General features: G+C 48.1%; 9 protein-coding genes across 9 annotated transcripts; 5 read left to right on the top strand and 4 right to left on the bottom strand.

The window, feature by feature from the left end:
* Window positions 1-410: 410 nt before the first annotated feature.
* On the bottom strand, window positions 411-2,440 carry F5147DRAFT_692565 (Alpha/Beta hydrolase protein). Its single transcript, XM_041437197.1, has 9 exons — window positions 2,128-2,440; window positions 1,724-2,078; window positions 1,517-1,674; window positions 1,419-1,461; window positions 1,324-1,352; window positions 1,206-1,273; window positions 900-1,153; window positions 689-851; window positions 411-641 (listed from the first exon to the last, which is right to left on the bottom strand). Exons 2-9 carry the CDS (start codon window positions 2,043-2,045, stop codon window positions 476-478), a joined length of 1,203 nt encoding a protein of 400 aa, XP_041293359.1. The 5' UTR covers window positions 2,046-2,078; window positions 2,128-2,440; the 3' UTR covers window positions 411-475.
* F5147DRAFT_153609 (P-loop containing nucleoside triphosphate hydrolase protein) lies at window positions 2,117-3,855 on the top strand. The gene is made up of 2 exons (XM_041428309.1): window positions 2,117-2,908; window positions 2,962-3,855. Exons 1-2 carry the CDS (start codon window positions 2,542-2,544, stop codon window positions 3,726-3,728), a joined length of 1,134 nt encoding a protein of 377 aa, XP_041293360.1. The 5' UTR covers window positions 2,117-2,541; the 3' UTR covers window positions 3,729-3,855.
* Window positions 3,856-4,101: 246 nt separating this feature from the next.
* On the bottom strand, window positions 4,102-4,468 carry F5147DRAFT_773094 (uncharacterized protein; the record flags this gene model as incomplete). The annotated part of the gene is made up of 3 exons (XM_041441416.1): window positions 4,102-4,116; window positions 4,170-4,370; window positions 4,406-4,468. 3 exons carry the CDS (start codon window positions 4,466-4,468, stop codon window positions 4,102-4,104), a joined length of 279 nt encoding a protein of 92 aa, XP_041293361.1.
* Window positions 4,469-5,583: 1,115 nt separating this feature from the next.
* Window positions 5,584-6,998, top strand: F5147DRAFT_153644 (D-isomer specific 2-hydroxyacid dehydrogenase). Its single transcript, XM_041428310.1, has 5 exons — window positions 5,584-5,675; window positions 5,730-5,791; window positions 5,856-6,078; window positions 6,131-6,618; window positions 6,665-6,998. The coding sequence occupies exons 1-5, from the start codon at window positions 5,651-5,653 to the stop codon at window positions 6,893-6,895; spliced, it is 1,029 nt and encodes a 342-aa protein (XP_041293362.1). The 5' UTR covers window positions 5,584-5,650; the 3' UTR covers window positions 6,896-6,998.
* A 582-nt stretch (window positions 6,999-7,580) lies between these two features.
* F5147DRAFT_798336 (glycosyltransferase family 49 protein) lies at window positions 7,581-9,089 on the top strand (the record flags this gene model as incomplete). The annotated part of the gene is made up of 5 exons (XM_041443220.1): window positions 7,581-7,755; window positions 7,817-8,187; window positions 8,241-8,422; window positions 8,482-8,629; window positions 8,686-9,089. 5 exons carry the CDS (start codon window positions 7,581-7,583, stop codon window positions 8,773-8,775), a joined length of 966 nt encoding a protein of 321 aa, XP_041293363.1. The 3' UTR covers window positions 8,776-9,089.
* A 164-nt stretch (window positions 9,090-9,253) lies between these two features.
* F5147DRAFT_773097 (D-isomer specific 2-hydroxyacid dehydrogenase) lies at window positions 9,254-10,494 on the top strand (the record flags this gene model as incomplete). The annotated part of the gene is made up of 5 exons (XM_041441417.1): window positions 9,254-9,278; window positions 9,328-9,389; window positions 9,454-9,676; window positions 9,730-10,217; window positions 10,264-10,494. The coding sequence occupies 5 exons, from the start codon at window positions 9,254-9,256 to the stop codon at window positions 10,492-10,494; spliced, it is 1,029 nt and encodes a 342-aa protein (XP_041293364.1).
* Window positions 10,495-15,542: 5,048 nt separating this feature from the next.
* F5147DRAFT_798356 (uncharacterized protein) lies at window positions 15,543-17,044 on the top strand (the record flags this gene model as incomplete). Its single annotated transcript, XM_041443221.1, has 1 exon — window positions 15,543-17,044. A coding segment is annotated over one exon (1,218 nt), but the record flags the coding sequence as incomplete, so codon positions are not given.
* On the bottom strand, window positions 17,025-17,979 carry F5147DRAFT_773099 (uncharacterized protein; the record flags this gene model as incomplete). The annotated part of the gene is made up of 3 exons (XM_041441418.1): window positions 17,025-17,043; window positions 17,098-17,292; window positions 17,363-17,979. 3 exons carry the CDS (start codon window positions 17,977-17,979, stop codon window positions 17,025-17,027), a joined length of 831 nt encoding a protein of 276 aa, XP_041293366.1.
* Window positions 17,980-18,222: 243 nt separating this feature from the next.
* Window positions 18,223-21,835, bottom strand: F5147DRAFT_692606 (uncharacterized protein). Its single transcript, XM_041437198.1, has 12 exons — window positions 21,681-21,835; window positions 21,572-21,631; window positions 21,473-21,515; window positions 21,075-21,424; window positions 20,723-21,020; window positions 20,469-20,671; window positions 19,908-20,418; window positions 19,520-19,855; window positions 19,185-19,471; window positions 18,966-19,131; window positions 18,684-18,916; window positions 18,223-18,628 (listed from the first exon to the last, which is right to left on the bottom strand). Exons 1-12 carry the CDS (start codon window positions 21,777-21,779, stop codon window positions 18,323-18,325), a joined length of 2,892 nt encoding a protein of 963 aa, XP_041293367.1. The 5' UTR covers window positions 21,780-21,835; the 3' UTR covers window positions 18,223-18,322.
* Window positions 21,836-22,363: the final 528 nt, after the last annotated feature.

The raw sequence follows: 22,363 nt of genomic DNA on the forward strand, positions 1-22,363 counted from the left end.
TCAGATATTCCCAGCTGCGCTCTTTTCTAGATATAACGTTATAAAACAATGTAATAATACGATTTCACCTTCCTTGCAAGGTCATATGGCATGCGACAATGTGTGTGGGATTTTCTGCCAATAATAAACAATAATAAATATCAATAAACTGTATACGGCTTTGTTTCTACATTCACAATCCAGTACCATCTACTATGTCGCAAAAGCTCAATTCTGCGCTTGACAACTTAACCATGAAGCAAATCATAGCTGCTACGGGAGACGACAATCTGAATCGAGCAGAAAAACGCAAACGCAGTGACTTACGAAGCTCCACCTGCTTAGTAAGAGTGCAGACAAGCAAGGTTAAATTCGGCAACGCCGAACCCTAGTAAGTAATATACAGCAATGAGTATGATACCGAAATTTTGAATTACATTTGATATTTGTACACTTCCACTCAATATTCATCGCAAACGCGAGGAAAGCTGGTCGTTCAAGCATATCCAGTTCTTCCGGGGACAATTGCGAACGCAGGGCCCCCCTTCGCAAACATCTTCTGCATATCCTGAACAAGCACTTCCGGGTGTTCAGTGGCAGCAAAATGGCCTCCTGTCTTATGATGGGACTCGAAAACAACGTTGTTCGACTTGCGCAGCCACCTACAAACTCATATTAGTTTCAGCAAAGTTGATTGATAGAAACGCACGCCGCGGGTAAAACTATGATTTCCTTCGGGAAAAATGATGCTCCCATAGGAATAGTAGGATTTTGGCCTATATCCTCGCAATCACCACGCAATTCAAAGTAAATGCGAAGGGAGGCAGCGGGTCCGTCGCGGGAGAACCAGTACAACGAGATCCATGTCAGCACTATTTGAAACAGTTGAGCGATATCCAGAAAAGCAATATTGCTGTTACCTTCATCATCAGACCAATTGTAATTGTCGGTCCAAAGGACCAGTTTCTCGTAGATCCAAGCAAGCAGGCCAACAGGGCTATCAGTGAGACCGTAACCGAGTGTCTGCGGCTGGGTGCTCTGTTGGCTGAAGTAGCCTCGTCCTTTGTTATGGAACCACGAGGTACGTTCGATGCCCGCTTTTTCCTCTATAGACCATGGGGTTAGCAAGAAAGACAAGAAAGACAGGGGCGATCTCCAGCTCGGCGTTTTGGCACTACATAGACAAGAATGAGTTAAGATGTGTGCGGAGCGAGAAAGTGACATACATTGGAAAGTTGGTGTGCCATGCCTTGTGATGCCTCCCACCATACACAGAAGCCATTCTCCTAGTAATCTGAGTATATCTCAACGATAAGTCGTGTCTACTTGTAAAATATGACTCACAAAGCCACCCCAGTCACCTCCCTGGGTAACTGTAAGAGAAGTGAACAAATTCGTTGATCCATTTGAGGGACAACAGCGGTAACTCAGTAACGTACCATACTCGTTGTACCCGAGGGCGACCATGAGTTTGTGAGCTACCTGGGTACACAGTCGATATGTAGAGAGATTGAAATTTGTAATGAATAGTAGTCACCTCAGCATATTGATCAATAGCAAAGCCTTGTTTGTGGGGAGCCTCCGAAAAGCCAAAACCGGGCAAACTAAGTGCCACAACATGAAAGCTAGGATGTCCAGGGGCCGATGCAGTCAGGAGGGGCAAAATCTTCCCGACTTCCAAGAAGCTTCCAGGCCCTAGTTAAGGTCAAAATATGTTGGTCTGCGAGCATGCGAATTGACCTACATCCGTGGCAAAACAATAGGGGAATAGCGTCGACAGTTTCGCTCTTCTTGTGAACGTAATGAATATTCAGCGCTCCGAAACCATCCACGTCAATATCGCGGGTAAACATTGGCAGCTGCTCATTGATTTCTTTTTCATATTTGCGCCAGTCGTACCCGTTTTTCCACCTCTCTGTGAGCCGCTTCATATCCGCCAGGGGTGCACCATACTTCCACCCGGCATCCTCCAGTTCATTCGGGAAACTAGCGAGTTCCAGTTTGGCACGGAGGGTGGTCAATTTCTCGTCGGGGACGTCGATTTGGAAAGGAGTTTCAGATGACATGGTTGTCAAAGGGTAAGTGAGAGATTAGTATATCTGGCTGTGGTTCAATAGGAGGTACTGCATAAGGAAACTTCCCACAGACCAGATATGAGTCCGGCAGCTGCGCAGGAGAGATTCCCATCGCCAAGTTTGATTATGATCATGATGTCGGACCTTGCTGGAGATCTTTCTAGTTGCCAAGATCTCTACCAAGGTACGACATCATCATAATCAAAATGTCTTCCGTGGTGTTTGGACCTTGGTACATGAAGCGCTCAACTTTGAGCTCCCCTACTCTGCTATGTCAATCCTGTCTGCAGCGGTTCAAGGAAACGTGATAACAACGAAAGACATGGCGTCATTCGTCTGACTCTAGCTCAAATTCATCCTCCGATAGCGACTTGGATTCGGATTCGGACTCGTACGATGAAGAAATCACTTACTTGCGGTCTCTTTTAGACAATGCAAAATCAAAAACGCTCGACAGTCGGCTAAATTGAAAAGGGCACTCGGGAACATGGGTTTGGTGACGGAGAAGACATTATCAGATTGGGTGGCGACGAATTGGAAAGGTAATGCATGTTATATGCTTCATTATTTTGCTGAGTTTCGCTACAGACCATTGCCGCCATTGGATCCCGGGAGCTTCCCCCTGCATATTTCGCTGACGCCCCTGCTACTGTACGAGAAGCAGCTACCTCTGGAACCATTACTCCTGCACCCCCTCCAAAATCAAGCTGGTTTGACCTTCCAGCACCCGCTGAAGCTGATCTCCCTCGATTGCATCGTGAAATTGAGGCTCTTCACCTGCACAATCAACTTGACCCCAAACGCTTCTACCGCAAAGACGACGACGATGGGAAGAGTATCAAAAACATTTTGCTGTAAGTTCCAACACGATCTATCGTATCGTAGAGGCTCATTTAAAAAAATTTAGATTGGTACTATTGTGACTACAAACACGCCATTCGGCACAGCAAGTACAGACAACCTTCCTCGTGCTCATCGCAAGAGAACTTTGGTCGACGAGTTGATATAGCGAGCGGTATCCAGTCTTTTCAGGTCAGTTGGATCTCAAAGGCTTCCGCCGCCCAACGAGCTGGTCGCGCGGGTCGTACAGGTCCAGGACATTGCGACAGGCTCTATCCCTCCGCTCTCTACGAGCATTATTTCGAGTCATCTTCACAGCCTGAAATCCTGCGTACGCCGATCGAGGGTGTCGTTTTGCAGATGAAAAGCATGAACATCGACGCCGTTGTCAACTTCCCTTTCCCAACCCCTCCAGATAGACAGGTGTTGAAAATGGCTGAGACGGTCCTCACTCGTCTTGGTGCACTTAGTGGTACACCTCTTGTATCGCAAGCGGGGGTGTCTATGTCAACGATCGGGGGCCAAGTGACGCCTCTAGGGAAGGCAACGAGCTTGTTCCCGCTTTCCCCACGCTTCTCTCGAATGCTTGTTGGGAGTCAACAACATGGCTGTCTACCCTATGTGATCTTGATTGTGGCAGCTATGTCGGTCGGGGACCCTTGTCTTCGTGAAGAAGGGTTAGACGTCGATAGTGAGTCCGATAGCGACGATGAAGGACTGGGACACATCAAGAGCGCTTCCATCAGAGCCAAAGAGGCGAGGAGAGCCCGTCGGCGGACATTCTCCGAGTCTCAGCAGGCTCGTCTTCCACCTATTTGTCCAAAATTTTACTGAACGCTAAGACAGGCCGCGCCCAATCGCTTGCATGCATTATTGACACCGGGTTTTTTTTACTCCAACTCGATTTCACCTCCACTGGGTGCTGAGCAGTTTTGCGTAATGTCTCTTGTGCCTTCGCAAGACCTGGCCATTCGTACGATGCTCGTAGTCTTTGTTTACCGAGCTGATTGCAGTGTCGTTATCTGCAACTGTGTCCACGATGAAAGGATGAAAGGATGGGTGTGCTATATTCTCTATTGTACAATGTATTCATCACATTGCTAGTCCAACCTCGGGCTGGATGAGCAACGTGGCATTCTGACATTATCCTCGTAAGGCCTGAAGATGAATTACCTGTACAATTGAATGGCGATATCCAAGCGATCGCCTATGGTTCCCCAGACTGATAGAATAATGACTATGAGTACTGATCACCGAAACCTAAAGAAATATTACCTTGTTCTTCTTTGATATAAAGATGCTACCTTTCTCCTTCTTGAACCGTTCTGGAGGTGGCTGCGTTGTCCTGGTTTCATGTGGTCCAGAGGTGGAAGGTTCACCGTTCGCACCTTCAGCCAAACGACGCTTCTGGCCAACATCTCTGAGAATCGTCAGGTTTGCAGGAGGATCTTTCATCGACGGTTGCTCCTCAATCGTCTGCGAAGGTTTAGAGGAAGGAGGCCGACGCTCACGGAGGTTTGAGTAACAAGGAAGTAAGTGACCTGAAGCAAGTCGAGACTGATGGCATCTGTCATTGTTTGATTAACGATTTAGGCGTGGACGAAGGTAATGTTCGCCACTTCTGGCCGTGCTCGCTTGGGTAAGCTGCAGGACCCAGGCCAGACTTGCCATAGACTCTCCTTGCAATATTGCGCAATCTGCACATAAGGGACTCAGAGACTAGCAACACTTATATTCCACTGCTTGCCACATGTCAGATTTCGATCGTGACTTCAAGTTTATCCGTCTGGCAGCTTCTTTGTATTTTGCGATTACGGTCAACAGATCATATTGTCTCATTTGCGAGCTTGGCCTACGATACAGCCGCTATCCAAGTCCATCAAGATGCCAAGGTCACGGGCAAAACGTATCACTTTGGCCTGCATCCTCGTTCTTACCAAGGTCTTCTACAGTCTTGAGATTGTTTGTGTGTTCAATCTTTTCTCAACTTGTTTGTCAAAGGTCCGATTTCTGCAACCGCGCATGTCAAACCTAGTGCAACATACACCCTTCTGGATGATTTGCATGACCTGTATGCGTCAACACACGCGATATCAACATACACCTCGTTATCACACCCTTCGACCGTCAATTGAATACTTGGCGAAATGCTGCACGTCTCTTTACTCGTACCGAATTCATCATGATGCTTGACGTGGACTTTGAGCGACATATCCGAGGAAGTCACTGAATGTATCGTTTTCAGATGTTGCTTTCGCCGGTCAAGGCGAAGAAGATCGATATGTTTCACCGCACTTAGGTTCCTAGTCGTAACGGAACCGATTATCCGCGATTCCCTTCCGCCGCCCCTGGTGAAGTTTACAACGTCACGCAATACCACCCCGCATACGAGCCTTACGTGCTGCTCTGGCAAGTTTCATCCTGGTGTTTGCATACCTTCAATCTATGTGTCTGACGCTGCTTCGACAGATGATGGAGTGTCAGTAACGGGCGGTCTTCTACTTGTACCAAACGAGGTTGAATTGTTACTGACAGAAATAACGTTAAAGTGATAGTCTGATGTGCCTGTGACGATTTTGCCCAAATTTGTTTACCTTCAAGCTTTTAATTATGCGAGCGAAATATGAGCGACCTCGTGGTATGTCCATTGGTTATTTTAGTCTCATATCCTCAGCACGTGTTGGATTAACGAAAGATAACAGCTTCCTGAGTTTTGTCCTCCGCCACAAGGCTTGCGATAAGCAGCATAACCTGAAATGCTCCCCCGCGTGTTATTGTGTGGTTGGTGTCTAGGTTCATCCGATGATCATTCAGACTCTGACTCACGTGTTTCAGGCGAGATTGAGTGTGTCCAGGATGAGTTGAAGGAGATGTTTGATGGCATCGCCGAAGTCATAGTGAGTTAGCTTCCCTTTCAATGCACCTCTAGCTTTATGCGTCATCGTCCCTTTTCCTCTTTAGCGTCTGGTTTCAGAATCTCGTTCTCATTTCCTCTCCTCATTCGGGCCCGGTGGACCATATGAAGGGTCTGTCGCCTTGTACAGGCTCAACGAGTCTTCTGAAGGTATAGGGAAATTTGACGCGCCATTAATCCACGCTCTAGCCGATACGAGCATGGTCCGCTGGATCGCTCAGAGTAGCAGTGGTTACGATGAAATCGACGTGCAAGCCTGCAAAGAACGAGGTAATGTTCACTTTCGACTAGAACCAAGTGTTACTAACGTGTGTTTTCCCAGGAATAATGGTGTCGAATACTCCAGGAGCGAACGAGGATGCCACTGCCACTGCCACTTTATACCTTATGCTATCGTGCCTACGACATTTCTCGATGGCCGAACGCTCCCTTCGCTCTGGTACATGGAGGACACTCTTTAATCCAGCGCAAACTCACGACGTTACTGGGCGCACGCTTGGGATCTTCGGCTTAGGTCGCATTGGTCTGAGATTCGCTCGCCTTGCGCACGCCTTTCCGATGCGCATCATATACTTCTCACGAAGGAAGGCAGAATCCGTACCAGACTGGTGCGAATATGTCTCGAGCGTGGAGGAGCTCTGCAAGCAGGCTGACGTATTGAGCCTACATGTCCCTCTCAACCAATCCACAGCTGGTATGATTGGAGAGAAGGAGATCAGAACCCTGCGACGGGGAAGTGTGCTTCTCAATACGTCGCGAGGACGAATAGTGGATCAAGAGGCAATGATACGAGCACTGGAGGACGGTCATGTAACACTTCTTCTACCGTCTTGTCGTATTTGCTCACAACTTCCAGCTTTCATCTGTCGGCTTGGATGTATACCCTGATGAACCGCACGTAGATCCACGCTTATTGACCTTCCCACGATGTGCGCTTATGCCGCATGTCGGGGGAGACTCAGCAGAGTCAGATAGGACAAGAGAACTGCAAGCATTGGGAAACCTGAGAGCCTTTGTACTGGGTCGCGTTGGGGAAGATGTTGTCCCTGAACTGAAGACGGAAATCGGCAACTCGACTATCTTGTAATCGCTAGCATCAGGCTGGACAAGGCGTAGCATAGAAGTAACAACTACCTTCCCTCATCTGATGATAGAATGTGGTTCGTATAATGGGGGAGAAGATTGATCACTGCAAGCCACATCATTCAGCCTCAGCGAGGTCAAAGAAGCATTAAATTACCTTGCGAGGCAAGGTCGATTGGAAATTTGGAATGGACCCCGGGATCAGGAAAACCCTGTGGACAGGCAAACTTGACAATTTTCATAGGTAATTTTTTGGGCCAAACTGAGGCCAGATTTGAACTCAGTAAGCTAAAATAGGTCTACAAACACTTTTAGTACATCACCGCCATCGACATCACTAGCTCATTGCAATATTTGCACAATCTGCACGTAAGGGATTCGCGAATTCCGAAGACTAGTAACACCTATATTCCACTGCTTGGCACATGTCAGACTTCAGTCGCGGCCTCAGGTTCATCCGTCTCTCAGCTTCTTTGTATGTTATGACCGCGGTCCTCTATACAACAAATCATATTCTGTCTCCACTACGGACATTTGCGAGGTTGTACATAACCTCCTACGATATAGCCGCTGTTCAAGTTCATCAAGATGTTAAGGTCGCTGGCATAACGTCTCAGGAAATGTTACTTTGGCCTGCATCCTCGTTGTTATCCGAACATACAACTGCCAGGACAACAGACGGGATTCCAATGAGCGAAGATCTTTTTCTGTCCAAGGCGTTCTCGCAGTCTATGCACCCTCTCAAGGTGGTCCCCTACTATTACAGGGCTTCAGGGACATTCGAACAGAACGATATTACCATTACCACCCTGGTCACATTCAATCGATTCAAAGTCTTTTCTGAGCTTGTGACATACTACCAAGGTCTGCTCCTGTCTTACAATAGTTTGTGTTTTCAGTCTCTCCTCAATTTTTTTTGTCAAAGGTCCAATTTCTGCAACTGTCCATGTCAAACCTAGTGCAACACACGCCCTTCTGGATGCTTTGCATGACCTGTATGCATCAACGCCCGCGATGTCAACCTACGTCGACATACACCTCGTTCTCACGCCTTTCGACCGTCAATTGAATACTTGGCGAAATGCTGCACGTCTCTTTGCTCGTACCGAATTTGTCATGATGCTCGACGTGGACTTTGCCATTTGCACCGACTTCCGTTCTGCCATCAGGGCTAGTCTAGATGCTAGGATTGGACAAATTCTTAAGGAGGGACATGCTGCTCTTGTGGTGCCTGCGTTCGAATATATCAAACAGCAAGATGGTCTAGACCAGAAATATTTTCCTCGCGATAAACAGGTCTAGATGATGAGCGACATATTCTAGAAAGTCACTGAATGGTACCGTTTTAGACATTGCTCTCGCTGGTCAAGGCGAAGAAGATCGATATGTTCCACCGCACCTGGGTTCCTGGCCATAATAGCACCGATTATCCGCGATTCTATTCCGCCGCCCCTGGTGAAGTTTACAAGGTCACGCAGTACCACCCCGCATACGAGCCTTACGTGATCTTCAGAAAGGAAGGGCCACCATGGTGCCAACCAAATCCGAGTCAAAAATCCGTCTTGCTCTGTCTAATATAATATTTTCTAGGTGCGATGAACGCTTTATTGGATATGGAGGGAACAAGGCCGCTTGTCTCTACGAGATGTATCTTTCCGGCATGTCGTTTTATGTCCTTGCGGATCACTTCCTCGTACACCAGAGTCACCCATACGAGGAGGAAGCGCGAAAACTTGAGGTATCTATTCTTCTTCTCTCACAGCCAACAACTCTCGATATTAGGACTTGTATCAGCGTAAGAGTAACCGTAAGATATACCAGGATTTCAAGGAGGAAGTCTGTCTCCGGTTTGTTCTTAGGCTTATCTCTACCGCTCACGGATGATGATATCTGAGCACCTGATCATCTTTTTTCTTAGGTACTTGAAGCGCCACTACGATTCTGGAACGCTTAACACCAGCCACGGATACAATGTTCAAGAGGAATGCAAGAAAATCAGAGGCGTGTCAAAAATTGCTGCTATGGCGAGTTTCATGCTGGTGTTTGCATACCTTTGATGCATATGTCTGACGTTGCTTCAACAGATGGTTGAAGGTAGATTTTAGTAGGTGTGTCAGTAACGGGCGGTCTTCTGCTTGTACCAAGCGAGGTTGGAACGTTCCTGACAGAAATGACGTTAAAAATGATAGTGTGATATGTAATTTATTTGCCTTCAAGCTTGAGTGGAATGTGAGCGATCTCATGGTATGTCGATTAGTTATTTTAGTCCCATGTCCTCAACACGTGTTAGATCAATGAAAGATAACAGCTTCCTGAGTCTTGTCCTCTGCCACAAGCCTTGTGATAATCAGTATAATCTGAAATGCTTCCTCGCGTGTTATTGTGTGGTCAGTGTCTGGTTTATCCGATGATCATTTGGACTCTGATGTGTTTTAGGTGAGATTGAGTATGTCCAAGACGAGTTCAAGGAGATGTTTCATGGGATCGCCGAAGTCATAGTGAGTTAGCTTCCCTTTCAATGCACCTCTAGCTTTATGCGTCATCACCCCTTTTCCTCTTTAGCATCTAGTTTCAGAATCTCGTTCTCATTTCCTCGCCTCATTCGGGCCGGATGGGCCGTATGAAGGGACTGTCGCCTTGTACAGGCGCAACACATCTTCTAAACTCATAGGGAAATTTGACGCACCGTTAATCCATGCTCTAGCCGATACGAGCAAGGTCCGCTGGATCGCTCAGAATGGCAGTGGTTACGATGAAATCGACGTGCAAGCCTGCAAAGAACGAGGTAATGTCTACCCTCAGTCAGAATCATCTATCGCTAATGTGCATTTGCCCCAGGAATATTGGTGTCGAATACTCCGAGAGCGAACGAGGATGCTACTGCTACTACCACTTTATACCTTATGATATCGTGCCTGCGGCAATTCTCAATGGCCGAACGCTCCCTTCGCTCTGGTACATGGAAGACACCCTGTAATGCAGCGCAAACTCACGACGTTACTGGGCGCACGCTTGGGATCTTCGGCTTAGGTCGCATTGGTCTGAGATTCGCTCGCCTTGCGCACGCCTTTCCGATGCGCATCATATATTTCTCGCGAAGGAAGGCAGAATCCGTACCAGACTGGTGCGAATATGTCTCAAGCGTGGAGGAACTCTGCAAGCAGGCTGACGTACTGAGCCTACATGTCCCTCTCAATCAATCCACAGCTGGTATGATTGGAGAGAAGGAGATCAGGACCCTGCGACGGGGGAGTGTGCTTCTCAATACGTCACGAGGACGAATAGTGGACCAAGAGGCGATGATACGAGCATTGGAGGACGATCATGTAACACTTCTTCCATCGTCTTGTCGTCTTTGCTCACAACTTTTAGCTTTCATCTGTCGGCTTGGATGTATACCCCGATGAACCGCACGTAGATCCGCGCTTGTTGACCTTCCCGCAATGTACGCTTCTGCCGCATATCGGGGGAGAGTCAGCAGAGTCATGGAGGACAAGAGAACTGCAAGCATTAGGAAACTTGAAAGCTTTTGTACTGGGTGGCATCGGGGAAGATATTGTCCCTGAGCTGAAGACGGGAATCGGCAACTCGACTATCTTGTAATCTCTAGCAGCAGGCTGGACAAGGCATAGCATAGAAGGAACAACTGCCTTCCCTCCTCTAATGATAGAATGCGGCTCGTATAATGAGGAGAAGATCGATCACTGCAAGCCACACCATTCAGTCAGTGCTTTCACAGAAGAATGCATTATAGCCTGGTTCCAGCGATCACCATACTTCCCAGGCCCCATTACAACTCATCTTTGTCGCATGTATCACTGGACAGTCTGGACCCTGATCACATGGCCACTCTCCAACCAAACTCTCCCTCGATCAGTGCTCATTGGCACTGAGTCACACGAAAATTCGACTTTATCGAGGGAAAAGCTGCCAATGCACGTCGACAGTATAAAGCCATCTTCGCACCACAGACAAGCTATCAGTGTGACTTTTAACGTTACCGCACCATGTCGTTCCCCATGTGTACGGCAAGAGCAGAGTAATATGGACTGTATGTCGGCCCGCCACTACAGCAATGCCTCCAGCACTGAAGCCAACACACTTTTTTCTCAGCGTTCGCCGTTCAACCAGGGAGTCGCCGATGCTTACAGGCGGACTTTAGAAATGCAACCTATAAGGCTATACAGCATATGCCTGAATGGACACCGCTTATAGTTATGACGTAGATCTGTCATTTCCACACGTTGCTCTTGTTTCATTGCTGCACCATCCTGCACGAGGCTCCACGATAAGTGCTTGGTAAAATGAAATATAGCATTCAATGAACTGCAAGTGTCGTTCGAAACTCAATTATTTACAGGAGGATTTTGGAAGATATATACATCTGAAGGGGCCCCACTTGAAAATGTTCTACATAAAGGATCAAAGAAAGAAGAAATAAATGTAGTGGCTTTCTATTGGGTAGCAATCAAGTGTTCATGAGCGTAAACAAGATCATCGAAGATCAAGGAGGTCGAACGTACCCGCTGAGCCAATAGTCACTAACACTCAGGTACGAGACAGAGTGGAGAGGTTAAACGAACTACCTCCTGGGGGGTACTTGACCATTCGACGGATTTTGATATTTACTGGGGTCTGGAGGCGGCCGATTCGGATTGGTATTACCAGTACTGGAAGCCTTGTTAACGACACCAAGCAATCATCAGCAACATGCCAATACGTACGGCTTCCGGACATTGCTTGGTACCGTGTCACTTCAATTGAAGTCAGTTCGTCGCAACAGTTGACAGGGATATATCTCGCACTCTTTATTGTTTTTCTTCGAGTTGGTACCGTATAGGTTAGTTTGTGGTCCCCTGGTTTGACCTTGGTCGCTGATATCGAACATCAATGAAATTTAGTGCAATCGTTGAGATGGCATACCGTCCTCCGCATAAGAGACTGGCAAGTTTTCTGAGCATGTCTGAGGCTAGGTGGTCAGTAAGGCGTCTAGAAATCGGAGTATATATATGCGAAATGCGAAATAAACGCCCAGTCTCACACTACCGTCATTCGAAGTCTTTTTGTTCCTATCTGCCACCGCCACAGGAGCATCACTGGATTCACAGCAGAAAATGATGGCTGTCCATCTTTTCCATCGAATGCAGTACCTGTCCACATGGAATCAAAGCTGTAAGTATTCAAGTCCCTGTGTACAATGGATAAGTATTCTATTATTATACCTTGAACGCTCCCACGGCGTTAACAGCTTACTAATTACTTGCGCTACAGAATTAAGGGTCAGTTGATCACGGCGTTGACGACATGATCGCCCTGGACTGTGATCGTCTCTGCACTATGCCATGCAGATCAAACAAAATTAAACAACCTTGTGCATGAATTTGATCTGAGACGTCATGATTCGACACAGCCGAAAACACATCGCAGGTACGCGACACACCAAAGTATCAGTCTCTAAAACAATTTCCATAAGATGTCAGAAGTCCGGATCTATGTAGTAGTTGACTGTGAACGCTGAAGCGCTGATTGATCTATTGCTGTGACTTCTGCTCCAACACTTTGATGTTACAGATCTAGCAACAGCCGCTAGGGTGTTCGCTGTAGATCATGACGAGGACGATAAGAACGCAATCGATTACCGACTGACCCTTGATTCAGCTTCAGTAACAACCCGGGTGATGGAACGATGACTTACCTCCTGTATAGTTGTGCGTCTTGAGGTCCCTTCGAGCGAAATCGAATCGTTCGACCGCCTCTAGAGAAAATGCATTCACGAACACAGAGGACGTCGCACTTTTTTACAGCATCAAGATGTAGAAGCCTGCTTACAGCGGACTTTGGAAATGCATCCTATACAGCATATCTGAATGGACCCGCGCGCTTGGTTACAACGTATTTCGCACTGGTCCATCATTTCCACATGCCGCTGTTTCATTGTATGCTGTATGATCCCACATGCTCCCGCACGAGGCGCCACGATAAGTATGTATTCGGTGAAATAAGTCTAACATTTAATGAACTATAAGCATTGTCCGACGAAACTCGATTATTTGAAAGAGGGTTTATAGAAAATAACCCCAGTTGAAATTCTTTTACCAAAGAACTAAAGAAAGAAAAGATACTATATAAGTTTTCTATTGGATAGCAATCTAGTGTTCATGAGCGTAAACAAGATGATCATTGAAGATTGAGGATGTAGAACGTACGCACTGAGACAACAGTCACTACACTCTGGTACTACGAGACACGGTGGAGAGCTTAAACGGTCTACGTCCTTGGGGCTACCAGATTCGGCTGATTCGGATATCTTTTGGGGTCTGGAGGCGGCCGAGATGGATTAACAGTACTGGAAGCCTTGTCAACTACGCCAAGCAATCATCAGCAACATGCTAATACGTACGACTTCCGGACATTGGCTGGTGGCTTGCTACTTCAATTGAAGTCAGTTCGTCGCAACAGTTGATGGGGATGTATCTCGTACTCTTTATTTTCCTTCGGCGGGCAAGTACCATATAACTTTCTTGGCGGTCCCCGGGTTTGGCCTTGGTCGCTGATATCGAATATCAATGAAATTTTGATAGTGCTGCCATTAAGATGGCATACCGTCCTCCACATAAGAGATTAGCAAGCGCTCTGAGCATATCGAAGTTGGGTGGTCAGTAAGGCGGCTAAGACTGAGAGTATATATATGTGAAATAAACGCCCAGTATCTCATACTACCATTTAAAGTCTTTTGTGTTCCTACCTGTCACCAGCACAGGAGCATCACTGGATTTACAGCAGAAAGCGATGACTGTCCATGACTAGTGAATGCAGTACCTGTCCACATAGAATCAAAGCCGTAATCATACCTTGAACGAGTAATTCCATCCCCCGTTCACAGAGGAAAACGCTTACTATTTCTGACTAGCGCTACAAAAAGGGTCATCACGCGATCACGGCCGTGACGACATGATCGCCCTGGACCGTGACATGTGATCGTGCGATCAAAGATGGGAACCTGATGTCATTCAGCACAGCCAAAAACACATCGCAGGTACGACCAAAGTATCATTCTCCAAAACAATTTTCAGAAGAAGTCCGGATCTATGTAGTTGGCTGTGAGTGCTGATTGATCACCTATTGCTGTGACTTCTGCTTCAATATCTCGGTATTACAGATTTAGCAATAGCCGCTGTATATGATGAACAACGAACACGATAAGAACGCAATCAATTACGACTGACCTTTGATCCGGCCTATTCAGTGTTGGGCGTGAATAACTTATGAGAGTGGCGGAACGACGACGACTTGCAATTGCCTCTTGTGTTCCAATGTCCCTCGAGCGAATCGTTCGACGGTCCCTGGAGAAAATACGACCATGAACGTAGAAGACGCGCTCAAAGAACATCTTCCGTGACGTATACATATAGTCTAGACCGACGTGAAACTCAGTCGGAGCTACAAGAAGCATGTTGATTATGCTGTGCGACGAACTGCATCAGCCACACAATCGATGTGGAAGTATCTGCAAAGTACAGGCTGCGTCACTGCTTTCTATTGTGTTCCAGAAACTGAACAACGTACTCTTCCTGTATCGCCCGGGGACTGTGCCGCACGAGGATGAAGGTTAGGCATCAGGTAGTCTACCCTCCCGGATATGAACAATGAAAGACTGCTGATTACTCTGAGTGGTGCTGACTCGGAAGCTTAAGCGCCTGTGATACTGCATGTGGTAAGTTTACAGCATACTTATCAGCCTTCCGTAACTCTTTTCCTTCGGGTGTTCTGGATGTACGTATGATTGCTGTACTTGGTTATATGCAGGGATGAAGAATAGGGTTCTTGGGCACTGCTACCAGTGCGACACTCGTACAGCAGAATGATTGTTTTGTATAGGACCTGCTGTTCACATGTCACAGATACAGACAGAGAAATGTCTATTACTTTGATAAACCAGACCCTAAATTCATTTGACCAAAGTTAGAGAGATAAGCTCAGGCAAACAAGGATATGACAAGTACTCTCGTATCATGGTCTGGGTAAAATAGCGCCCGCGTGAATAAATAGATACTCTCACCTCGTCGATGACCCTGAGGGGCCCGCTCCCGAACAACTGAAAGGTCGGCAGTCCTCCGAGAAGACTAAGCGTGGTTGAGCAGAATCTGGAACTCTTGTTCTCCAAAATCCATGTGACGAGTCGACGGGTCCGGGACTCCGAGTCAAACTTCCAGGCCAGGTGCAAATCTTCCGAGTCGAGGCGGACTATGTAGGACCTCGATCAGGGCGACCATCGATGCCGTTTTGCACCACATCATAAAGACAGGGCAGCACATTCTTCCGACGCCTCGAACAAATCTGCCTGGACTCTTCTGGACTGACTTGGAATGACCTGAGTTTGAATCAACGGTCCTTTCGCGGCTCCAGATGCGTTCCAGTGCAGGTTGCGAAAGGTTTAATAAAGGACTCGAAGACTTGAACATATACGCAGAGTAACTTAAAGCTGCAAGTTGGAGCTCATTGTGTCTCAACATAGCCACGTGGTCCGTTTCCTCACAGCCTCGTGTGCATCTCATTCCCAAGCCACATCTTTCTGGGCATCTGCATATGGCGGTGAATATCTTTCTCATCATTCTTACGTTCCACACTAGTGCTGATCTGATAACTCTCTTCAGAATCATGACAATCCATTTAAAGCTGTTTTCAATGCCTATTGTCGGCTCCCACACGACGAGCTCGTGCTTTTCCTCAAAGTTCGCAACCTGCCAACATCAGGCGCGGACGTAGAGCTTGCATCGAGATTAGCCCAGCACGATTTCCACACCTATCATTTTCCAACGATATCTAGTGATGCGCCAACGTCTCTTATGGACAAAGGGAAAGATACGAGTACCACAGAACGTCCTGTAGATCTACCTGTCGAAGTTCTGGCTGAGATCTTTGATCATCTTGGTGATTGGGAGCTCTCTCGGGCATTGGGCATTCCTACTTCCTTGTCTCCTCCCAGCGATTGGAGCAATCCTACACCCATCGACCTCTCTATGCTCACGGGTTACGTCCCTCTTATCCGTGCAGCAGACCCCGCAGCTAATCCCCCTTCAAGCCACGGCGCCATTGCGTCCGTGCGATTTGGTTACGTCAATGTGCTGGAATTTTTCGTTACACAATATCGCCCCGTATTCTTGTCTATCTTCAAAGATGATTTGATCCCTTTTCACGCATCAAAGCACGGTCGCATAGATGTGCTGTCGTGGTGGAAACATGGCTTCGAGCAACATCCAGATTTAGTGAATCCCCCCAAGCCTGGGTCTATTGCTCGTGCCATTGACAGAGCCTCTCGTAGTGGCCAAGTAGAGTCTCTGGACTGGTGGGTGACTTCTGGGCTCCCGCTGGACTACACAGAAGCTGCTCTTGAAGGTGCTAGCGCGAAAAATCGCATTGATGTCCTGGAGTGGTGGAAGTACCAGCATCTCGCCAATAATCTGCCCTTGAAGGTCGGGCGTGTCATGGAGTTAGCGAGTCAAGCGGGGCATGTGGATGTCCTTAAGTGGTGGGCGACGTCGCAGCTGGAGTATACGTATGACCGTCATGTCATGCACCATGCCAGCTGCGTGGGGAAGGTGGAGGTTCTGCAGTGGTGGCTTGGAAGCGGGCTACAGTTTATTTTTGACCAGGATGTGCTGACCGGTGCAACACGGCATAACCGAAGCGAAGTGCTGGAGTGGTGGGATAAGAGTGGGTTACCGATTCAATATCGTATGTGCGACATCGAAGAAGCGCTTGAGGATGCGATTGGCGGTGGAGACAAAGCAAGGAGGTGGTGGAAGAATAAGGGTGTGGATTTTAATGCAAACGACAAGGAGTGGATGAAGCTGCAAAATTTGAACTAGCTGGCATTTTTCTAGAGTCATTCACGATACTCATGGTAATATTCATGTACTGGCAAGCCATACCATATTTACTTACGACCTAAGTGCTTCGAGACTGTTATTTTTTTTGTACGTGTTGAGTCTGTTGTTCCGGATTCGTTGTGTAAGTCCAGTTGTGCGAACACACAGGGCTGACTGTAATCCATAAATTATGCGTGCCAGAGATAGCGGTAACCACTGTAGAACTAACGACACGTCGGCTTGGTGTACCTCTCCTCAGGGTTGTCACTGGGCATGTAAATGCCTAAATGCGGAGGCAATAAGAACATGAATCTTGAAGCAGTCGGAGTGGACATACCGTCCGAGAACTTTATTCATCCGGAACATATCGACCTTTTCAGTACCAAAGACAGCTCGCATGTTGTCGTCGCACATGATCTCACGTCTGTTGGAGGGGTTTTGAAGTTCATGGCCACGTATATACTCCCATAGTCTCTTCACGACTTGGGGGCGTGAAAGCTTGTCCACGCCAACAACCACCGATAGAGATTCGCTGTAAAATGAAGAAAAGATGAGGATATCGCACGGTAATAAAAGGCATAGAACAGGGGCATTTGAAGCACCTGAGAATATATTCCTTCGCGAAACCTCCTCTTGCACCTCCACTGCGTTTCTTCTTTGGCTTCCCCTCATCTTCACCATCATCCTCAGCACCAGAGTCAACCACAGCTGCACTCTTCTTCGTCTTACGTTTCTTGGGCGTGGCAGATACCCCGTTTGATGCGCCACGCCGCGACCGGGAGTTGAGTTCTGATGCAAGTTTCCTGGCCAACTCAGCATCAGCCTCCTCGACACTTTTCGCAGCACCCTTCTTTTTCTTCGTTGGCACTTTGACGTCCTCCTCCTCCGATGCTTCTCCGTCGTGCCCCTCTACAGCGTCATCTTGGTCCTCCGTATCCTCTCCTTGTTCTTCCTGTTCCGTGCCTTCATCTGTCCCTTCCTCGCGTTTCCTCTTCGATTCGTCTGTTTGTGCCTGCCGACTAACGACCTCATAGATACCCGAAATCATAGCGTCCACCTCCGTCCTCCGTTCCTTCAGTCCTCGAGCGGTCAGGCCCAACGCGGCGTCCTCCAGTAACTTCTGCCGAACTCCCTTCGCGCTGATGGTGCTCAAATCAACACCTGGGGCAGTGAGGATGTGCGTAATGGGGCCTTCGAGATCTTCTAGGTTGAAGCTCATAGTGGCAATGGTGCTGCTGGGTGCCAGCTCAGGCGTCGTAAAGGTGAACCACTCCTCGAGGTTTGAAATGGGGTCTAATCACAAGACCGAGAAGTGTAAACTTGTAGTTATGCTTGAGTTATGCCCGACTTTACAGTGATTCCCAGGCTGACGTTTATCTCGAATCTCGACACTTCAACAACCCGCGGTGCTCGCACAAGGGGCTGACTAGCCAAATATCCACAAATAAGGTGGCAGCAAGACTCGAGGTTTCAAATCGGATCTGATGACCCAAAGTTACGTTTTGATGTGCTGTCACGGCTATATACTTGCAACCATAATACAGAACGTGTGATATCATTCGCTAATGCGCGATGTTCCATTCCTGCCGGGCTGGATCGCCTGGTGGCGGGAACAACCCTAAATCTCTCTGACCCTCACGGTCCTGCTGCGGTTCTTGTTCCTGCCCTCTAGTTCTACGCACGATACGCGTGCGGACGTAGATCAGGAGCGCAACAAGACCACAGAGAGCCACCAGTAACAACGTCTCCGTAAACTCATCTACTTCTTCCTGCCTTTGGTGTCCACCACGAGTAGCAGCTTCGAAATAGTCCTCGGGACCGAAGTCGGTGTCCCTTTCGTTTTCCGCGTTCTTTCTCTCTAGTGCCCACTGTGTTGGAGGATAAGAAAGCGCGTGGCGAAATGATAATAGAGGAAATGCTCACTTGGTATAGATCATCCTCCTCCTCAGCAGCTGCTGTACGAGCGGCTTCGCCCTGCCTTCGCCTGCGGAAATCTTCGCTGGCTTTGCCTCTATACCACTTCCCATCATCCTCAGACTCTTCGACAGCCCTCTCCTCCTTGTGAGGGACAGGTTGAGCACCGCCATCTTTTTGAGAAGTGTCTTGGGGACCACTATCTATTTCCTGGTTCAAGCGAGCCCTTTCTGCTACAGACACTGCAAGCACATTAGCCAAGATCGTGGACTATAGTGAGATGCGCCGCACTTTTGTCTGCATCATATTTCCACAAATTAAGACCATCCTTGCCACCCTGAAGAGTGTACCAGAGACTCCGAGCATACAACTTCACGAGGGAGAGTAGCACAGGCAAGTATGCCTCGCTATTCGTCTCGACCGCCATATCATAATGCCTCTTAGCAAGATGGAAATCCTGTCAAGGATGTTCATGAGCCACGAGTATCATCCGAGGGTCAAAATTCTCACCTGGGGTACACCAATACCATTCTCATACATCCAACCTAGATTCCACATCGCCAGCGCACTGAAATGCGTATCGGCAGCGCTCTGATAATATTTGGCCGCTTTTTCCCATCTAAGTGCCTCGGGTTCATCGGGGACACCAAGACCGTGGTAATAGTAGTCACCAACTTTGACTAGTGCATCAATATTTCGTTGGGCAGCGGAACGCGTCCACTGAGTAAGGGCGAGGAGAGCGGTATCATTGGATGCCTCGATAGGGGCGAACCGCGTGAGACGAAGCATGCTCCGATCTGTAAATAGATCAGGTTGCGAGGGCTTCAACTTTCATTTGAGCTTACCTTGGTCTAGAACATAAGCGAGATTATTTTGTGCCATTTCGGATCCTCTTTCTGCCGCAACCCACCATTTAAGGATCGCAATTTCCTTGCCACGCTCGGTGCCGCTATACCAGGCAGTTTCGGCATCTGCCAGGAGGTCATCATCCCAAACTCCCCGCTCAGCAACAAGTTTGAAGAAGGAAACCGCAGAAGCGCAAAAGCCTGCTGCGAAACCTTCATTTGCAACACGCATGTTTAGGGTGTGAATCTTCGCAAGGTAAAAGTGGGCCTCAAACGTCGAGCCAAAGCGCACTGCAGCTTCAAAGTACGTGATAGCGAGCTTGAATTCGCCGCGGTCTGTTTGTTGTTGAGCAAATACAAGCGTTCGTTTGAGGAAATATAGGCTCACAATAGTTGTACTTTCCAAGATTGACGTGAGCTTCAGCGAGTTCTTGACCTGCGGCCCTAGTGAAGTGTGCAAGTGCTGTCTTCATGTCCTGGCGTCCAGGCACTAGCCCATCTCTCCACATGACACCCAACAGATTGTGGCATTCTCTGTCCTCAAACTCGGCCCCTCGTTCAAACCACATCATGGCCATCGCATAATCCTGCTTCACACCCTCACCCCGGAGATACATCCGGCCGAGATATGCCGCGCTCTTTGGTGCAAATCCGGGATGCTTGACGTTTTCAGCCTTGTAACCAGGTGCACCATGCTGTAGGGGATTCGTAGGGTCACGAGGCCAAATCTGCCGTGCGATCTGGAGGAAGTAAAATTGAGCTTGATGGAAGTCCTGGAGGACGCGTCCAACCCCCTCCGAGCCAGAACCGATACCACCCGCAGAAGAGTAGATGCTACCCTGGTAATAGATCTTCCCCAACTTGTACGCAAAGTCTGTTTCTCCTCTGTCGGCGTTGAACTAAACTTACATAAGTAGAAAGAATGACATGGTAGATGAAAAAAGCGCACGATGTAGTACTCAAGAACGTCATCCCACGTCTCGCCAGCAGTCTGTGCTAAGCCAGCCTTGACAGCGGGCTTAATAACGTTCAAGCCGGTAGATGCAACACTGGCGCCCGGCCCGAACACACCCCCATCTAAATCAGACAACCGCGTTGCAGTCTGCGGAAGGGTCTGGCCACCAGGGGGACCAGACAGGAACATCGACATCGCTAGGATGCTTTGTAAGAACTTTGCAGACTCAAAAATTATGGTTCATTCACCTTCATCTGCAGCAGCCTCGTACCATTCGACTGCCCGTCCGCAGTCTTCAACTGTACTGATGCCGCTCCAGTATCGATACCCCAGAGCCATTTGTGCACCTTTGTGACCACCCTGAGCAGCAAATGTATAATATAATAATGCTTGGGCTTGGTCGATGGGAACGACATCTGCATAACCTGTTGCATGGAAGAAGGCGAGAAGAGCTTGCGAGGAAGCGTTGCCTGTCAGTGCAGCGTGGTGCAAGAGCGAATCATATGCAAGCTCAGGGTCGGACGGAAAATGGGAGCTCGGAGGGAACTAGTCACATAAGTTAGCACGTTAAGTTTTGGAACACGCAGAAGGGAGGCCTACGAGAGATATATACCCAAGCGTAAAAAGTGCATCCAGATTTCCTAGTTCCGCAGAATGTTGCAGCAGATCCAGCACCTTTATTGCCTTTCCACGCATCTCCTCATCCCTTCTCCTCGCAGCACTTCCACTGGGTCCACCAAACAGACGGAAAAGAAAGAATTGTTGACGAAGTTTTAGTGCTATACGGATTGCACTTCCTAGAGGACCTTGGCCTTGTGGATTGGGAAGGAGCGCAGAGAGAAGAGAAGGTGTTGTAGTAGTTGGTTGGGAAAACGCATTGTGTGTATGAGATGGCGGATGTGCGGTGAGGTTAGAAAGTGTGAATAGAGCAGACTTGTACGCTCTTGTTGCTGTGTGATGTGTTAGATCCCTGAAGCGCTGAAGGAGACCCTGCTCACCCTCTGCACCCTGGTCGAAATCTGGTTCCAAATACACGGTAGCCTATACAAGAATGAGTACTGTCCAAACACGGGGATATCTTGAATCTGCCTGCATACGTCATTTGGGACTTGTTGCACACTGGGCTCCAGCTCCGACTGGGTGGTCTCTATACTGTCCTAAAGAACACGTTAGCATTCATGGCCGTGCAACCATCATGACACTGACGGTTTGAGGCTGGGCTGAGGCAGAGAACGCAGCGAGCGCCACCAAGCCAAAGGCCAACCACGTTGCCCGCCTTGAACTTGAGTTTTTTCGGGGGCTCATGGCTTCATGAATGGCTGTAGCTTATAGGAATCCTAAAAGCTGTATTAGTAATTGACAATTGGTCGAACGAGCTACAAGCTATAATGTGACACCAGCGGAACCTGGAAATGCCACGTTTGCAAGCAATTACTTTTATCTGATAAGATAAATATGTGCCAGTGGATGCTTGTACACGACGGAGTACTCATTCCACGCCATTACATCAAACTCACCGAGATCCAGACTTGTCCAGTTCCACCCATCTTCTTTGGAGATCGCAGTGTCAGCCAGGTAAAAGGATGTATACCTCGGAGTGTGCAGAGAAGTTTGGCAGACAGACGATAACCATGAGCACTGAACAACACGCAACGCTGGGGAGGCAGCCAACAAGCCACTGCTCATCGACATCACAGAAGAAGCCTCCTGATACGTTAATAACGGATGTAATCTACTAGCTCTGGCTATTCCGCAGCTGAAGTAACGTTGAACTTGGGTCAGTACTATGACTCAGAGTATCAGGCTGTGCAGCGTCCGAAATCATGGCCTGTTCTGCATGCCCAAGTCGCGTGTAATACACGAGTTAGTACATGATACCTCAAATTTAT

This window comes from Suillus discolor (genome assembly GCF_016758755.1).
Source record: "Suillus discolor strain FC423 chromosome Unknown F5147scaffold_24, whole genome shotgun sequence".
Classification (NCBI taxonomy): Eukaryota; Fungi; Basidiomycota; class Agaricomycetes; order Boletales; family Suillaceae; genus Suillus; species Suillus discolor.

Excerpts from the sequence above, each read along its gene's own strand:
- F5147DRAFT_692606 (XM_041437198.1), bottom strand. The coding sequence starts at position 21,779 with ATGAGCCCCCGAAAAAACTCAAGTTCAAGGCGGGCAACGTGGTTGGCC. Across the intron at positions 21,425-21,472 it reads TTTCGACCAGGGTGCAGAGG|CAACAAGAGCGTACAAGTCT; the intron begins GTGAGCAGGGTC and ends CACATCACACAG. Across the intron at positions 19,472-19,519 it reads CGCTTATGTTCTAGACCAAG|ATCGGAGCATGCTTCGTCTC; the intron begins GTAAGCTCAAAT and ends ATCTATTTACAG.
- F5147DRAFT_153609 (XM_041428309.1), top strand. The coding sequence starts at position 2,542 with ATGGGTTTGGTGACGGAGAAGACATTATCAGATTGGGTGGCGACGAAT. Across the intron at positions 2,909-2,961 it reads AGTATCAAAAACATTTTGCT|ATTGGTACTATTGTGACTAC; the intron begins GTAAGTTCCAAC and ends AAAAAAATTTAG.
- F5147DRAFT_692565 (XM_041437197.1), bottom strand. The coding sequence starts at position 2,045 with ATGTCATCTGAAACTCCTTTCCAAATCGACGTCCCCGACGAGAAATTG. Across the intron at positions 1,274-1,323 it reads GAGGTGACTGGGGTGGCTTT|ATTACTAGGAGAATGGCTTC; the intron begins GTGAGTCATATT and ends AGATATACTCAG. Across the intron at positions 1,154-1,205 it reads TGGCACACCAACTTTCCAAT|TGCCAAAACGCCGAGCTGGA; the intron begins GTATGTCACTTT and ends TTGTCTATGTAG.
- F5147DRAFT_153644 (XM_041428310.1), top strand. The coding sequence starts at position 5,651 with ATGCTCCCCCGCGTGTTATTGTGTG. Across the intron at positions 5,676-5,729 it reads CCCCCGCGTGTTATTGTGTG|GCGAGATTGAGTGTGTCCAG; the intron begins GTTGGTGTCTAG and ends CACGTGTTTCAG. Across the intron at positions 6,619-6,664 it reads GAGCACTGGAGGACGGTCAT|CTTTCATCTGTCGGCTTGGA; the intron begins GTAACACTTCTT and ends CACAACTTCCAG.